The 16,294-nt window shown below is 49.9% G+C and overlaps 3 protein-coding genes across 8 annotated transcripts; 1 reads left to right on the plus strand and 2 right to left on the minus strand.

Annotated features, from left to right (window-relative positions):
- The first annotated feature begins 2,615 nt into the window (after nt 1-2,615).
- gtf2a2 (general transcription factor IIA, 2) lies at nt 2,616-4,244 on the plus strand. The gene is made up of 4 exons (XM_028401494.1): nt 2,616-2,823; nt 3,386-3,490; nt 3,578-3,735; nt 4,030-4,244. Coding segments are annotated over exons 1-4 (336 nt in total). The 5' UTR covers nt 2,616-2,751; the 3' UTR covers nt 4,031-4,244.
- A 163-nt stretch (nt 4,245-4,407) lies between these two features.
- znf395a (zinc finger protein 395a) lies at nt 4,408-10,076 on the minus strand. Of its 2 annotated transcripts, none has more exons than XM_028401482.1 (10): nt 9,244-10,076; nt 7,809-7,969; nt 7,452-7,615; nt 7,272-7,376; nt 6,954-7,161; nt 6,772-6,872; nt 6,400-6,652; nt 6,207-6,308; nt 5,617-5,687; nt 4,408-5,271 (listed from the first exon to the last, which is right to left on the minus strand). In XM_028401482.1, the coding sequence occupies exons 2-10, from the start codon at nt 7,965-7,967 to the stop codon at nt 5,160-5,162; spliced, it is 1,275 nt and encodes a 424-aa protein (XP_028257283.1). In that variant the 5' UTR covers nt 7,968-7,969; nt 9,244-10,076; the 3' UTR covers nt 4,408-5,159. The 2 variants fall into 2 exon arrangements, with proteins under 2 accessions (XP_028257283.1, XP_028257284.1); XM_028401483.1 differs by having other exon boundaries at nt 6,954-7,156; nt 7,270-7,376; nt 9,244-10,069.
- A 2,532-nt stretch (nt 10,077-12,608) lies between these two features.
- On the minus strand, nt 12,609-15,533 carry LOC114433130 (uncharacterized). 5 transcript variants are annotated; one of them, XR_003670341.1, is made up of 8 exons: nt 15,101-15,533; nt 14,095-14,529; nt 13,953-14,013; nt 13,824-13,884; nt 13,617-13,694; nt 13,396-13,470; nt 12,973-13,320; nt 12,609-12,748 (listed from the first exon to the last, which is right to left on the minus strand). XR_003670341.1 is itself a non-coding variant. In XM_028401490.1 (7 exons), exons 2-7 carry the CDS (start codon nt 14,217-14,219, stop codon nt 13,073-13,075), a joined length of 648 nt encoding a protein of 215 aa, XP_028257291.1. In that variant the 5' UTR covers nt 14,220-14,250; nt 15,105-15,533; the 3' UTR covers nt 12,810-13,072. The 5 variants fall into 5 exon arrangements, 4 of the variants coding, with proteins under 4 accessions (XP_028257291.1, XP_028257289.1, XP_028257290.1 ...); XM_028401490.1 differs by lacking the exon at nt 12,609-12,748 and having other exon boundaries at nt 12,810-13,320; nt 14,095-14,250; nt 15,105-15,533; XM_028401488.1 differs by lacking the exon at nt 12,609-12,748 and having other exon boundaries at nt 12,810-13,320; nt 15,105-15,533.
- Between the last annotated feature and the right edge of the window lie 761 nt (nt 15,534-16,294).

Here is a 16,294-nt window from a genome sequence, read left to right on the forward strand (position 1 = left end):
GGAGGTCAGAGGTCAGCGGCGCGGCTGGCTAAACAGATCTGTTCATCAGCAAACAGCCGCCAGCGCCGACATCCATCACACAGACACATTACCAGGCAGCAGACGACCTCCACCTGCAGGTTTGAAGCGCCGCCACGGGTCACAGGCTGCAGCTTGTTTGATCTGAGACACACATGCTGGTCCTTCAGAGACGTCTGCGCCATGTGACATCTGGAGACAAGAGACAATGAAACCCCGAGTGTGTCTGTGATGCTACACTGAGCTTTATATGACTGACCTGTCAACAGGAAACATGGAGCGACTTCATACGGACAATCTGACCCCAGTCTGGCCCTCAGGGGCCCTCAGTGGCCCTCAGGTCCACCCAGGGGCCCTCAGGTCCACCCAGTCCATCCAAACAGAAACTAAGTGAGAGCTGTGAGGGGCTCAGTCCTGAAGAGAGATGAAGTCACTGTTTTTGTTTGATGTTTTGCTGCCCTCTAGTGTTTGTCTGTGTTTTTTAGGAAGTCTGCGAAAAGCAGGGATGATTCCCCGTTTAAAAATATGAAAACAGTAATTAAAGGACAGAAATCTGTGGTGAAAATAAAACACATGGAAAATATAACTTACTACAAACTACAAAAATATAAAATCCACAAAAATGTGCCAAACCTATTTATCAGAAGTCTGGAAACATATTGTAAAAATGGAATCATCTAATAAAAAATGTGTAAGAATATCAGGAAGAAGTATTCTAACATCAGAAACATCTACACACTGCTCATCCACGGTGACAGGGGCCAGCTGAGGGGCCTCAGGCTCCTGGTCAGGGCATCAGGGACCCCGGGCCAGTCCAGGACCTGGAGCTGGAGGGCGTCTCTGCTCCTCCTGTATAACATGGTTTCAGGGCTGTAGTTTATCAGGGTGTTAGTCAGTGGTATCTGCCTTCCTCAGAATCAGAAGCACTTTATTTATCCCGAGGGGAAATTCTCGTTTGTTACAGACAAATAGAAGAAAAGATAATAGAAATATATAATAAATATCTAAATACCTAGACAGCATTTAAATCCCTGAGGTGTGTCTAAAGAACATATTTACTGCTGTATAAACCTTTACATAGTAAAGAGCAGGACATGAATGAACCAGTATGAATGTACAGTGTTACAGTTCAGAGTTCAGTAGTTTGATGGAGACAGATGGAGACAGGAGACATGGAGGAATGACTTCCTGTGTCTCTCAGTGGTGCATCGTGGGAGTCGGAGTCTGTTGCTGAGCGAGCTCCTGTAGCTGGTCAGCACAGTGTGGAGTGGGACAGTCCAGTATGGTCTTTACTTTGGACCACCTGTACTCCCTCTCATCACCACCAGTGACACATCCAACCACTGCAGAGTCATCTTTAGACAGAACAAAACTGGAAATCAGAGTCTTAACGGTGTTATCTCCTCACAACAACTGCAACTCGATGAGCTTTTCTACCGCAACCATGACAGCGAGCAACGACTCTCCAGATTTGCGACTTTACAGCCTAATGTCGATCAAGTCGCATCAAGTTTCCAACCTGAAACTTGATGCTCAGATCAGTGCAGCTGTCAAAGCGAGCTTTTTTCAATTGAGGCAACTGGCCAAAGCCAAACCGTTCCTTTCTCGGCATCACTTTGAGATTTTAGTTCATGCTTTTATTACGAATCGGTTAGATTACTGCAACGCACTTTATTATGGGCTCAGCCAGGCTTCACTTGCACGATTGCAGCTTGTACAGAATGCTGCTGCACGGCTTTTAACTGGGGCTAAGAAACGAGAGCACATTACTCCGATTTTAAAGTCATTGCACTGGCTCCCGATTCCTTTTCGCATTGATTTTAAAATTCTCTTATTTGTTTTTAAATCCCGTCATGGTCTCGCCCCTCAGTACATGTCTGACATGCTCCAGCCCCACTGCCCTGCTCGCTCTCTAAGGTCAGCTGACCAGTCTCTCCTGGTCGTCCCAAAAACACAGAGAAAACGCAGGGGGGACCGTTCCTTCTCTGTCTCAGGTCCGAAACTGTGGAACAAACTGCCTTTGCACCTTAGACAGATGGATTCTTTTATGGTTTTTAAGTCATCACTTAAAACATATCTTTTTACTCTGGCTTTTAACTCTGTTTGAGTTGTTGACTTTTACTTGTTTATTGTTCTTACCCCTGACTGGTGCTTTTATTGTATGGTTGTATATTCCTATGTTTTATCAAACTTATATTTACTTTATTTCATTTTATTCTATTTTATTAGTCAATTATTCTATGCTTGGTAGGCTGTGTACAGCACTTTGGCTGACCCTGTTGTCTTTTAAAAGGTGCTCTATAAATAAAGATGGATTGGATTGGATTGGAATGTCAGTTGTTGTTTACGCAAATTTACTACTTTAATCTCAGAATATTACCCCCCCCCCCCCCCCCCCCCTCCTCTTCCGGGTCAGTATTTTTTACTTACATTGGCCCTAATACGCCGTCGTAGGTTGTATTATTATTATATTCGATGTAATTTGATTAAAATTTAAACCTGAGACCGTTTTAGCCGGTTAACAGGAACAGCGGGATAACCGGAAGTGGTACCACTGGAGTAGCGCTCTGTGACTTTTATTTTGAAAGGCCTGGGCGGAAGTCTGCAGCTATCTAGTTCCGGTGCAGAGGTTCAGCTTGTTGTGGAGGAGACAGTTAGCTCGGTTAGCTTTGTTAGCTCAGTGTGTGTTTAGTGGAGTTCTCGGTTGTTTCGTGTCTCACCGGCGCTTCCATCATGGCGTACCAGCTGTACAGGAACACCACGCTGGGAAACAGCCTGCAGGAGAGCCTGGACGAGCTCATCCAGGTGAGGCCGGCCGCCGCAGAACCAGCGCCGCTGGCTAGTTCTCGGCGGGCTAACGTTAGCATGTTAGCCGCGCATTTGATTCTTTGAGTCTTTGCAGCACAAACGGATTCAAAGAGCAGCGGCGCGCGTTAGGACTGTGATGTTAGCGGGTCAGGGGTTTACTGTTCTCTGTTGGTTCTGGTTCTACTGACGGTTCCATCAACCGCAAACACGAACACCAAAATATGCAAAGATGCTTTGACGCTGCTGATTTATCCAACAGGTCGGTACAGAGCAGCACTGCCTGTGTCTGAGGCTCATGAACTGACTGTCTGCTTAGAAGCCATCAGAAGGAGTCTGTTATTAACCTGTTAAGATCCAGGCTGTTTAGATGTGAGTGGTGTCCTGGTTCATTAACCTGCTCCTGAACTAAATATGTGTTCTTTTGTTATAACACAGCCCAGGTCTGAAGGCTCCTCTGCTGTTTTCAGTTTGTTTCCTGTTGTTTAGCTTTGACTGGAACTGTGTAGAAAGGTTCTTTAAATCTGTGTGTGTGTGTGTGTGTGTGTGTGTGTCTGTTCAGACTCAGCAGATCACGCCTCAGCTCGCCCTCCAGGTCCTCCTCCAGTTTGATAAAGCCATCAACACTGCGCTCGCCAACCGGGTCCGCAACAGAGTTAACTTCAGGGTGAGTGTGTCTGTCCCCGCCCCTCCTGTGACATCACAGTGAGGTCAGCGCCGTGTCTCAGCTGCAGTGTCTCCTTCCGTCCTGCAGGGTTCTCTGAACACGTACCGGTTCTGTGACAACGTGTGGACGTTTGTGCTGAACGACGTGGAGTTCAGAGAGGTGACCGACCTGGTGAAGGTCGACAAGGTGAAGATTGTTGCCTGTGACGGAAAGAGTGAGTCGACCCAGAACAAGTCTGACAAATGATAAGTATAACACACACACACTGTGCCTCACACACACACACACACTGTGCCTCACACACAGACACACACTGTGCCTCACACACACACACACACTGTGCCTCACACACAGACACACACTGTGCCTCACACACACACACACACTGTGCCTCACACACACACACAGACACACACTGTGCCTCACACACACACACACACACTGTGCCTCACACACACACACACCCCTGCTCCTTCTGCCGCCTGTGTTGCTGCTGGTTTTTGTGTAGTTAACGCTGCTTTGTTCTTTTTGCTCTTCAGACTCTGGCTGTGGTGCGCGGAGTGACGGCCGACCGAGCGTCACAGATGGATCGACTGTACATATAATTTATTACAGCACAGTCGTGTGTGTGTGTGTGTGTGAGAGAGAGCGAGTGTTTTGTTTACCTGCAGCAGTTTTTTTTATTAATATCAGGTCACAGGAGGTTTGTGTTCAGCTTGTTGGATAATCTTTAATAAAAACTTTATTTAAAACACGCTGGCGTCTCTCTGCTGATTAACCTGCTCATTTACAGGGAGCACAGTCATTGACTGACAGATTAGCTTGTCAATAACTGTAAACGCGTGTCATCAATAACCTCCGAGGTTCAGCTTCTTGTCCTGGTTTTGGACTCGGCTGAAACAAACTGACCAAACAGCTTCTTTCTTTACTTTATTACAGGTCTGTAAAAAAACATAAAAATAATCTGATTACATTTTCCTGCACGTACAGAAACGTTTCTGCTGAATGAAACTAAACGACGCCTGACATCAGATCTGTGGACCCAGAATGCACCTGTGTAGACACACCCACCGTCCGGATCAATACTGCATGAGTTTCCCACAGAGACGAGGAGGAATGGCTTCAGCTTCCAGAGACAGGAAGAGAGTGAGGCGGACAGACGGACGCAGCGTCAGCCGCTGAAGCTCTGTGAGATCTGAGACCGTGGCCAGTTCACCAGGAGCACCATCATAACATAAAGACACACGTTCTGGTAAAGGCAGGGTGGGAGGTTAAAGCTCAGAGAGTCAGCCAGATTGTAAAGAGAAGTTACACTGATTTAACACAAAGTGCATCAGGAGGAAACCTCCTGCCCGACCTTTAACAAAGCGTAACATGAGGAATAAACGGGTTAAAAAATATTCTGACTTTATAAAACAGAACTTCTGCTCTTTAACGTCATGCAGGTGTTCCTGTTATTTTGTCCACCTGTGTAGCTCACAGGGAGGAGGAGACACTGAGGCGGTGCTGGTAGGCGGAGCAGCTGTGACATCACTGTCTCTGCTCCTGTAAACGGGCGATGCTGCTCATAGCTGCCACAGGTGTTCAGCACATCGCTGCTTTAAGACTGAATAAAAAGTAAAAATGGATATAAAGTATAAAAAACGTCCACTGGGGGGCGCTGAGTCCTTCAGTCCAGGAAGCGCTGGCAGGCCTTCTTCCACCGGCAGGCGGTGCACCACTGCTCCCTGTGCTCGATGCCGTACACTTTACGACACTTCTTGGCCTCACCGCGAATCCTCCTGACGACCACAGACAGAAGGTCAGTGAGTGTGTCTGTGTGTCTGTGTGTCTGTGTGTGTGTGTGTGTGTGTGTGAGTGTTTGTGTGTGAGTGTGTGTGAGTGTGTGTGAGTGAGTGTGAGTGAGTGTGTGTGTGTCTGTGTGTGAGTGTGTCTGTGTGTGTGTGTCTGTGTGAGTGTGTGTGTGTGTATGTGTGTGTGTCTGTGTGTGTGTCTGTGTGTATCTGTGTGTGTGTCTGTGTCTGAGTGTGTGTGTGTGAGTGTGTGTGTCTGTGTGTGAGTGTGTGTGTCTGTGTGTGTGTGTCTGTGTCTGTGAGTGTCTGTGTGTGTGTGACCTGTACACTGACCTGCCGGGGGCGCTCTGATGCTGCAGCCACTGCTCACCAACACTAACCGAACGCACCCGGAATGGCAGACCCTGAGGAAGAGGAGGAGGAAGAGGAGTCACTCTGTTCAGTGTGTGCTGCTTTCCTGTAAAAACAGCCTGCAGTGCCCTCTGTTGGCCTGCAGGGGCACTGTGATGGAAAAACCTGACCACAGAGCAGCGGAGGGGATTTTCCGGCTGAACAAAAACCACCATGGAGGACCGAGTCCACCATCAAACCAGTTTCAGCAGGCTGCTGCAGGAAACACACAATCCACTGCACTCTGAGGGACACACACATGTGCTGCAAACACCGGCCTGCAGGGGCGGTCCAGCACTCAGTGAGGTCCAACACAGACGTTCTGTTCTGTTTGTCTGGAACTAACTTTAAAAAATAAATATCTGAACGTTTCTGCTCCAAGCTGCAGCAAAAAACCTGCACAATGTAACATGAATAATAATAAAACAACAACAACAACATTACTGTTATTGTTAATATTACTATTATTAAGTATAATTTAATAGATCAATAACCATTAACGATTCATATGCTCTGTGTATTTGGGGGTTTACCTGTCTGTGACAGGTGGTGGTGGGCGGGGCTGTCCAGTGAGAAGAAGGCAAAGTCAAAGCTGCTGCTGACACCACCTGACTTTGAGGAGGAGGAGGAGGAGCCTATAAAAACATGATGGTGACATCATCATCGGGCGCAGTGACAGTAATGACATCATACAGAGGACACAGGCTACACTAAGCCCCACCCTACCTGGTAGGAGTGTTCTGACTGGACCTGCCAGAAGCTGCCAGAAGAGGGGGCGGAGCAACTCAGAGTGCTGCAGGGTGGAGAGGGCGGAGACAGAGGGGAGGGAGGGGGGGTCCTGGGGGAGGCAGGCGTGGGGCTACAGGTGAGAGGAAGACCAGCGGGCGGAGACTGAGGCTGCGGCTGCTCCCATTGGTTGATCTCAGTGTAGTAGAAATCCTCCTCGCTGCGGGAGCAGCGCTCGTGTTCGCCGCCGCGGCTGTGACAGAGAGGTCAAAGGTCAGCGTGATGTCATCATGAGATCAGCACATTATCATCACTTCACACAACGTCCTCATCACAGTCACGTGATGAGCTCATCCTGTCATGTGACCTCACCACAGGTGCGTGGTCCTGATGTGACGTTTGATTCCCACCACAGTGGTCAGCTCCTTCCCGCAGCTCGGCCACAGACACCTGAACGCCACCTTCGCTGAGTTCTGCAGGAGGAAACACTCGTCAGCGCCGGCCATGTTTCTGTCCGCCTGCGACCGCCGTCACAAAAAACACACACTGCTCACCCTGCGCTTCCGCGGCGCCGGCTCGTCAAACAGCACGTGCTCCAGCTCCATGTCCAGGCCCTCATCAGGGGGTGTGGCCGGGCCAGAGTCGGAATCTGGGATTGGTGGAGACGGGGCGGGGCTTCCGTGGGCGTGGCCAACGCTCCAGTAGCCGCTGCTGGCGCTGTCAGAGAGCTCGTTGCTGCCACACTCCATCAGAGGAGCTGAGAACACGAGGAGACAGCGAGGCGTGTGCGTGTTTGACATCGTTGCCGACTGGTACTTTGCTCATTTGTGTTGTTGTTGTACTCTGTTGTTGTTGTTGCTTGTTGTTTACCTGTGTCTGTGTGGGCGGGGCTGTGCAGCAGCGGGCTGCAGGACAGACTGCTGAGGACCATCGCCGCCATCAGCTCGTCCATGTCCACCTCCTGTGAGCTCCTGTGACTGCAGAGAGACAGGAAGTCAGCTTGACCCTGTCGGAGTCAACAACAAACAAAGACGAACAGAGGGACGGACAACCTTCTGGGGACGTCAATGCAGGACGAGACAGATCTGCTACAGGACGGAGACACTGAGAAGGACGATGAGGAGGAGGAAGAGGGACCAGATGAGACTCCACGCTGCACGTCGAGCTGATCGACCAAACCTGAAGAGTCGCCTGCTCCTCCACACTGGAAGTACACCTGGGAGAGGAGACAGGGCTGTGATTGGCTCAGACAGCTGTCTATCAAGACGGATCTGTATTTCCTGTGTGGTTTCCCTACAGGGGCTTTCAGCACGACTGACCAGAGGCAGGTTTCTGGAAGTTTCTTAATTTTCTAAACTGAAGTGATGCGACTAAAGAGAAAAGTTCTGATGAGTCAGCAGACTCCTCACCTTCAGTCCGGGATGACCTTTGACCCTGCTGGTGGCTTGTGATCCTGCTCCTGTTGCCACGGTGATGCCAGTCTCCACTTTCTCCAGGTATGACGGACAGGTGGAGCTCACCAGTGCCCCCAGAGGAGAGCGCTTCCCCAGGCGGGTTTTTGGTAACATGGCTGCAGGAGACAGAGCGTCAGTTAGCACCGAGCAGCTAACAGCTAACAGCAAAAACATGGCAGAACAGTCCGAAGGTTTCACAACAGAACAAAGACCAGGGAGGCGTCCCTCCACACGTCCTCTCCCGTCAATCGTCCGGTGACCTCCTGGAGGTCCCCTGCACGCATGTTGGGAAACACCGGGCTTAACTATGCTGCTACTTTCACAGAAGGCCTGCTGGGAAACCATCAGAGTTTAATCACAGTGAGTCACTAGTGTCACACACTGTGTGTGTGTGTGTGTGTGTGTGTGTGTGTGTGTGTGTGTGTGTGTGTGTGTGTGTGTGCAGGGTTAAAATGTGGAGCTGCAGACAGTTCAGCTGTTGATCAGTGTGTCATGTTACACCAGCACAGTCACACATACTACACTCGGTTACCACGGCAACGGATGAGCTGGGCTTCCTGTAAATCAGTGACTCACTCACACAGAACTTTGCACAAAGGTCTGTGGACATGTCCCCTGCTGGGCTTCCTTCAGTCAAACATGAATGTGCAGCAGTGTCCACATACTTTTGGCTTCCTGTGCTCACCTGGTGACCCTTTAAAGGGGCCTGACCCTCAGACTGAGAAACACTGGAGTAAACTACCTTCATTGTAGCTTAAAGAGCGCCACCTGCAGCCCAAAGCTTCTTTAACGTCTTTAACTACACACAACAGAAGCTCAGCTGCTTCTGCTCTAAATGAAACTTTATTTATAACTTGTTGTCGAGCGACCTGATAAAATAAAGTTCATACTGTCGACCATTAACAGCATTATTGAACCGTTCACACTTCAGCCTGTGTACAGCACGTACACACACACACACACACACTGTACACACACCCATCGGCCTGCAGCTCTGGACCAATCAGATTCCTTCACTCCTTTCACAATAAGAGTCCTGAATGAGCACAGACAGCTGAGCTCTGATCAACAGCATTTAAATACAGAGTCAAAGATCAACGAGAGGGAAGCAGCAAAGTGCATTCACTACACACACACACACACAGACACACACACACACACACACACACAGACACACACACACACAGACACAGACACACACACACACACACACACACACACACAGACACACACACACACACACACAGACACAGACACACACACACACACACACACACACACACAGACACAGACACACACACACACACACACACACACACACACACACACACACACAGTACCACAAGCAGCAGGACAGTCAGAGTCTTCAGCACAGACCTTTGTCACCTACCTGCAGTCTGAAGCTCCAAAACAACAAGACTTCCTCTGAGTGTGTGTCTGCTGCTGTTCAATGGGGGTGTGTGAGTGTGTGTGAGCTGCTGCAGTCCAACAGCAGCAGGCAGGGACGAGCCGCCAGCAAGACCTGGACTGGATCAGCCTGGATCAGACCTGGAGCAGACCTGGACTGGATCAGACCTGGAGCAGACCTGGACTGGATCAGATCTGACCTGGGCTGGATCAGACCTGGATCAGATCTGACCTGGGCTGGATCAGACCTGGATCAGACCTGGATCAGATCAGACCTGGACTGGATCAGACCTGGATCAGATCTGACCTGGGCTGGATCAGACCTGGATCAGATCAGACCTGGGCTGGATCAGTACAAGTGCAATAAAAGATGATTTGGGAGCCAGCCCCTAGAGGCTGTGGGGGGAACTGCAGGTTTTAAGTCGTCCTCCTGTCTGAGCCTTGGAGGGGGGCTTATTTTGGTGCTGCCAGCTGATCAATGAGCATGTGACCAACATGAACATCAACATGAAGCTCCTCTGACGTCACAGCCTGATTGGTCCCTGCTGCTGATCCGCTCCGGGTTTTCCCAGCAGCCCTCGCGGTGGCTCCTCAGGCTTGTAGTAAACAAGGAGACCACGTGGGGAGGAGCTGCGCGCTGATTGGTGGATCAGCGCTGTGCAGAGACACACCCCACTGAGGGCTGTTGTTTACGGAGTTTCTGCGCTGAGACACACAAGAGTGCTGAGCTGCACGTCCTGTGACGACCCGCCACTCTGTGTGTGTGTGTGTCTGTGTGTGTGTGTGTGTGTGTGTGTGTGTGTGTGTGTGTCTGTGTGTGTGTGTGTGTGTGAGCACACAGCGGGCCGCAGGCTGCTCTCCTGCTGCCCGCTGTGTGTCCTGCAGTGTTCAGTGAACACACTGCTGCAGCTTAACAAAGGCTGTGGGCGGAGACCGGCCTCCTATTACATAATGTGTGTGTGTGTTGAGAAGCACCCCCCCACACACACACACACACACACACACACACACGCTGCTTCGCTCTCGTGAGCTACGTGCCTGCACAGAGCAGCCGCCTTTAAAGGAACATTCCGCCTGTTTAACGGTAACAGAACAGAGGAACCTCCATCACTAACTGATCATCAATGTAATCGATATGATCACAGCACATGACTCATACACTCTGTGACCACAAGTAAATGGACGGAGTCTGTCGGTAAGGCTGCAGGCTGCAGCTGATAACTGATGACATTATTGATGGATTTTCTATGGATCAATGAAACTGTAAACATTGCTGTTCCATTGATCATTGCTGCAGCTTCAGAGCCATGACCAGGATTCAGACGATGACTGTGTGTGTCTGCACGGGTCCATGATGTGGAAGAACTCCTGACCTCGTCACCACCCGAGCCCTGACCTCATCTCCCTTCATCAGACTTCACACACTCGTACGTCACTCACTCAGTCTGCATGACTCCGCCCTCTCAGTCAGGTGACTGTGCCCCGTTGACCTCAGGCCATGTTTCTTTGTGTGTCTGTGTGAAGGTAAGCGTTGTGTTTCAGGTACAACAAACGTCTGTCCCTCATACAGACATGAAAGGCATGCTAACAGTTAGCCTCCGCTAACCATGAGTTCAACTCAGAGACTATGAAGTCTGTCCATCAGCTGCTCCTCCCAACATGAGTCACATCACAGTCCCAGCTCACTCACACACACAGACACACACAGTAACACACACAGCTCACTCACACACACAGACACACACAGCTCACTCACACACACAGACACACACACACAGTAACACACACAGCTCACTCACACACACAGACACACACACACAGTAACACACACAGCTCACTCACACACACACACACACAGACACACACACACAGTAACACACACAGCTCACTCACACACACAGACACACACACACAGTAACACACACAGCTCACTCACACACACTCACACACACACACACAGACACACACACAGTAACACACACAGCTCACTCACTCACACACACACACAGTAACACACACACAGCTCACACACACACAGACACACACACACAGCTCACTCACACACACACACACACACAGACACACACACACAGCTCACTCACACACACACACACACACACACACACACACACACACAGACACACACACACAGCTCACTCACTCACACACACACACACACAGCTCACTCACACACACACACAGACACACACACACAGTAACACACACAGCTCACTCACACACACAGACACACACACAGACACACACACACAGTAACACACACAGCTCACTCACACACACACACAGAGACACACACACAGTAACACACACAGCTCACACACACACACACACACAGCTCACTCACACACACACAGACACACACACACAGCTCACTCACACACACACACACACACAGACACACACACACAGCTCACTCACTCACACACACACACACACAGCTCACTCACACACACACACAGACACACACACACAGCTCACTCACTCACACACACACAGCTCACTCACTCACACACACAGCTCACTCACACACACACAGACACACACACACAGCTCACTCACTCACACACACAGACACACACACACAGCTCACTCACACACACACACACACAGCTCACTCACTCACACACACACACAGCTCACTCACTCACACACACAGACACACAGACACACACACACACCTGCTCTCGGTGGGCCTGTCAGTCTGTCTGTGGCTCCACAGCGACACTCAGTGGTCACAGAGTGCACTTACAGCTGTGTTCTGTTGGTAGCTGCCTCTGTGCTGAGATCAGCTGATGGTTCTCCTCTCTATGGACCAGGACCTGGACCCAGCTGTGTCTATGAAGAGTGATTGGTCCTCATTGATCTGAAACAAAGCAAACTGCTGCTGGCATCATGTGGGCCAACTCTTCCTGATTGGTCCACAGAGTCCAGCCGCAGAGCTCAGAGGCTCCCAGCGGTCCGTCACAGGGTCTTACAGTCAGGGTCTGTTGTGGTCGGTCATGGACTGTAGCCGAATGTTGAGCCACAGATTTAAAGCAGTCCTGCCAGCTTCCTGTCAGCTGATCAGCGGCCTCCAACCATGAGTGAATCTTTGAAGGTGCAGACTGATGAAGCTGCAGCAGCTCACAGTGTCCAGAGACGCAGCAGGAGCATCACAGACGTCCTGACATCATCGGTGACATCAGCTCATGATGTTCTGAACACCTCACATAACATGTCTGAAGGAGAGGGAGTGGGAGTGGGTCTACAGACAGGTCTGCCTGTAACAGGCTCGATGTGATAGGAGTGAACTGGACGTGGCTCTGCTGGACTCTCTGTCTGCAGCGTCCACAGACATTTGACAGCTTTGGTCCTCACATGGAGGACAGGGGAGAGCTGGATCCAGAGTCCATGATCCCCAAAAGAGACAGGAAGAGACAGATGCAGCACAGACTGAGAGCCACAGACCCAGCCCAGTGCATGCTGGGAGTCTGAGTTCAGAACAGCACAGGTCAGGTTGATGTCACAGATTTAAACATTCAACAACAATAATTATCGTTGTTGTTGTTTTTAATTCACATGAAAGCAGAAATGATTATTTAACATCTTTAAACTTAAAACACAACGTTCTGATATTTATTTGATGACAGTTTGCTTCTTCCTGCACTCTGTCTGATCTTTTAATTATTATTAAAAACAGAAAGATGTGTCTCACAGTGTTGTCCTCCATGTTGTCCTCCATGTTGGATTTGTCTGCCATGTTTGTTTGTCTTCTGTCCTCCATGTTTAGTCTAGTTGCATGTAGCTGATGTCCTTCAGCCCTCCTCCTCCACCCTCCTGTCAGGCAGTGGAGGTGAAGCCTCCTCCTCCTCCTCCTCTTCCTCAGCTCTTTGAACAGGTGGGCTGTTTGAACTCAGCTTCTTAACTCGTGCATAAACTGCATTCCTGTCTTGGTCACTTGAAGCCGCTGCAGGACGATCGACCTGCTGATTGGCTGGAGGTGATGATGCGTCATTGCTGCCCCGCCCCTCGGTGATGGCGTGGTGGTCAGAGGCGTTCAGATCTGAGACAGACATGTAAAAGCTGAGGATCAGAGGAGCGACACACACCTGTTCTTTGTCAGATTATAAAAGCAGACCTTGGCTCTGTGGCGCCCCCAGGTGGCTCCTCCAGGGAGTAATGGGGGCTGAGGTTTCCTCCTCAGAATGGGACTCTAAACACACACAGAGGCATCATGGGAACTGTAGTAACTGTTTTTATCAAAATGAATATTCACACGGTCAAAAAGCCTCATTAACAAAATAAAAGTCTTTTTGAACCGTTCCTTAAATAATCTACATCCATGAATCACACACTGACCTGTCTGAGTCTGCGGCGCCCCCAGGTGGCTCCTCCAGGGAGTGACTGAGACAGGGTTCTCCCCATCAGAAGGAAACTCTGATCACACAAAACAGGAGGATCAATACCAGACTGATCAGCTGATTTCACTGTAACCTGCTTCATGTCTGGAACCCGCTCGCTCACGCCTCCGCCTCCGCCTCCGCCTCCGCCTCGGCCTCCGCTCACCTTTCTCGTCGTCTTGGATCTCGTTGATCGTTGGATTCTCTCTCACCTCCTCCAGCTTCACCTGTCAATCAGAGCTTCAGTCAGAGCGTCATCACTTCCTGTCAGAGTGTTTACAGTCCGGCCTCTTACCACTCTGATGAGGGCTGATGGCGCCTTCTCTGCCTCTGAAGCCTGCAGCTCGAAGGAACGCCTGTGAACAGACAGCTGATCAGTCATCACGTAACAGGACAGGCCTTAAACATGAAGTCAGGGGGGCGGAGCACCAGCTGACCTGTTGCAGTCGCTGCACAGCCCTGTGAGGAAGATGAAGAGGAGGAGGAGGACAACAAGGGAACTAATGAGCTCTGCTGACATTAACCCCGACTCGCCCACCTCCACTCCGATGGCAGCCATCATCCCTGAGCGACAGGAACAGGAGGTGTTCGACCTGAGGAGGTTAAACACAGAGATGACAGAGCAGCCGGGCATCAGGCTGGATCCACGGCAGCCATCTTTACAGTCAGGAACAAACAAGCCTTTGATCTGATGATGGAGTCAGTCCCTCTGAGCCGCTCTGAGCCGGTGTGAGCACACTGAGCTGCCTGACTTCCTGTCTTCACTGACTGACAGCCGCCACAGCACAAAGTTGACTTCAGTCAGTCAGAGATCAGCGAGGAGGAGAAACAGGCGGAGGCCGGCCTTCACCCCACCAGCACGCCGCATCAGGCTGCAATCAGCACAGCGTCACAACAAGTGACCACACCCTGATCTGAGCCCCGCCCCCTGATCTGAGCCCCGCCCCCTGATCTGAGCCCCGCCCTCTGATAAACTAAAACAAACAACGAAACCCCTCAAACTGTTTTAATAACACAACATCAGAGTGTCGGCTCACAGCAGAGACACAAACAGCTGCAGACACACACATGAGAAACACAGTACAAACCGTGTGTGTGTACTGAGGTGTTTCAGTCGGTCCGCTCCTCTGATCATTAATTAATCGTCTGAACGACTTCCTGAAACACTGCAGCGCACACACACACACACACACACTGTAACACATAAACAGTTTCAGGATAAAAACATGTAACAGTCTGCTGCTGATCACACACTGAAGCTCGAGGGTTCCTGCAGGTCAAACATGTTTGAGTTTAAAGTTTACCAGCAGACTGTGAGCTAACAGCAACATGAAGAACACACTTCAGTCTGACACATAGGAAGAAAACATTGTGTGTCTGTGTGTGTGTCTTTGTGTGTGTCTGTGTGTGTGTCTGTGTGTGTCTGTGTGTGTGCAGGCTCACCCACAGCTGAGCGTTCAGGATCGTGCTGCTTCACCTTCACTCAGGGACAGACTGAACAAACACAGCTCGCTGTTTGAGCTTCTTAAACACACACACACAAAGACACACACACACACACAAAGACACACACACACACAGCTTAGCTTAGCTCAGCTCGAATAGAAATGCAGGCATCATTGCTAGCTGAGCTGAAGTTCATCAAGTTAAGTTAGTCATCGTTTACATCAGTAAACGAAATCATTCTGAAAAGACTGTGGCTGTAATAAAGTCCAGATATTTCACATGTGGCTCTTATCTGTTAGCTCTGTGCGCTGTGTTAGCTCTGTTAGCTGTGTGTTAGCTCTCTGTTATCTCTGTTAGCTCTATGTTAGCTCTGTTAGCTCTGTGTTAGCTTGTTAGCTCTGTGCTAGCTCTGTTAGCTCTGTGTTAGCTCTGTTAGCTGTGTGTTAGCTCTGTGTTAGCTCTATGTTAGCTCTGTTAGCTCTGTGTTAGCTCTGTTAGCTCTGTTAGCTGTGTGTTAGCTCTGTGTTAGCTCTATGTTAGCTCTGTTAGCTCCGTGTTAGCTCTGTTGGCTCTGTGTTAGCTCTGTTAGCTCTGTTAGCTCTGTGTTAGCTCTGTTAGCTCTGTGTTAGCTCTGTGTTAGCTCTATGTTAGCTCTGTGTTAGCTCTGTTAGCTCTGTGTTAGCTCTGTTAGCTCTGTGTTAGCTCCGTTGGCTGGACTCCTGTAAACTGATGCATATCTGCTGCTGCTGATTAATCTTTGATTAGAACTTTGACCTGTGTGTTGCCATAGAAACACAGTTTGATTGATGTAGTGACAAAATTACAACAGCGCCCCCATCAGGCAGGACACCATCAGTCCAACACTGGCATACATTTTATAGCCTTATTTTGCTGAAACTATGAGGAGGAGGTTGTGGCAGTGTGTTTGCAGTCTTTACCCAAATATCCCTGAGGGACCTTCCCAAAGGGGTTAATAAATATATTCTATTCTATTCTATTCTTTAAGACTCATTAAACCCAACTCAAACTGAAACCTGAACGTTATCAGCAGCTCCACCCAAACACTCCAACTGACACTGACTGCATGAGCGGCGGAGCGAGGCTCGCCAGATCTGTGTGAGGACGATAACAGCAGCTGGAGGCCCCAGCCCAGCGGCTGGTCCTGCACCCTGACCCTGATCCTCTGATCCT

This window comes from Parambassis ranga, chromosome 3, assembly GCF_900634625.1.
Source record: "Parambassis ranga chromosome 3, fParRan2.1, whole genome shotgun sequence".
NCBI lineage: Eukaryota > Metazoa > Chordata > Actinopteri > Ambassidae > Parambassis > Parambassis ranga.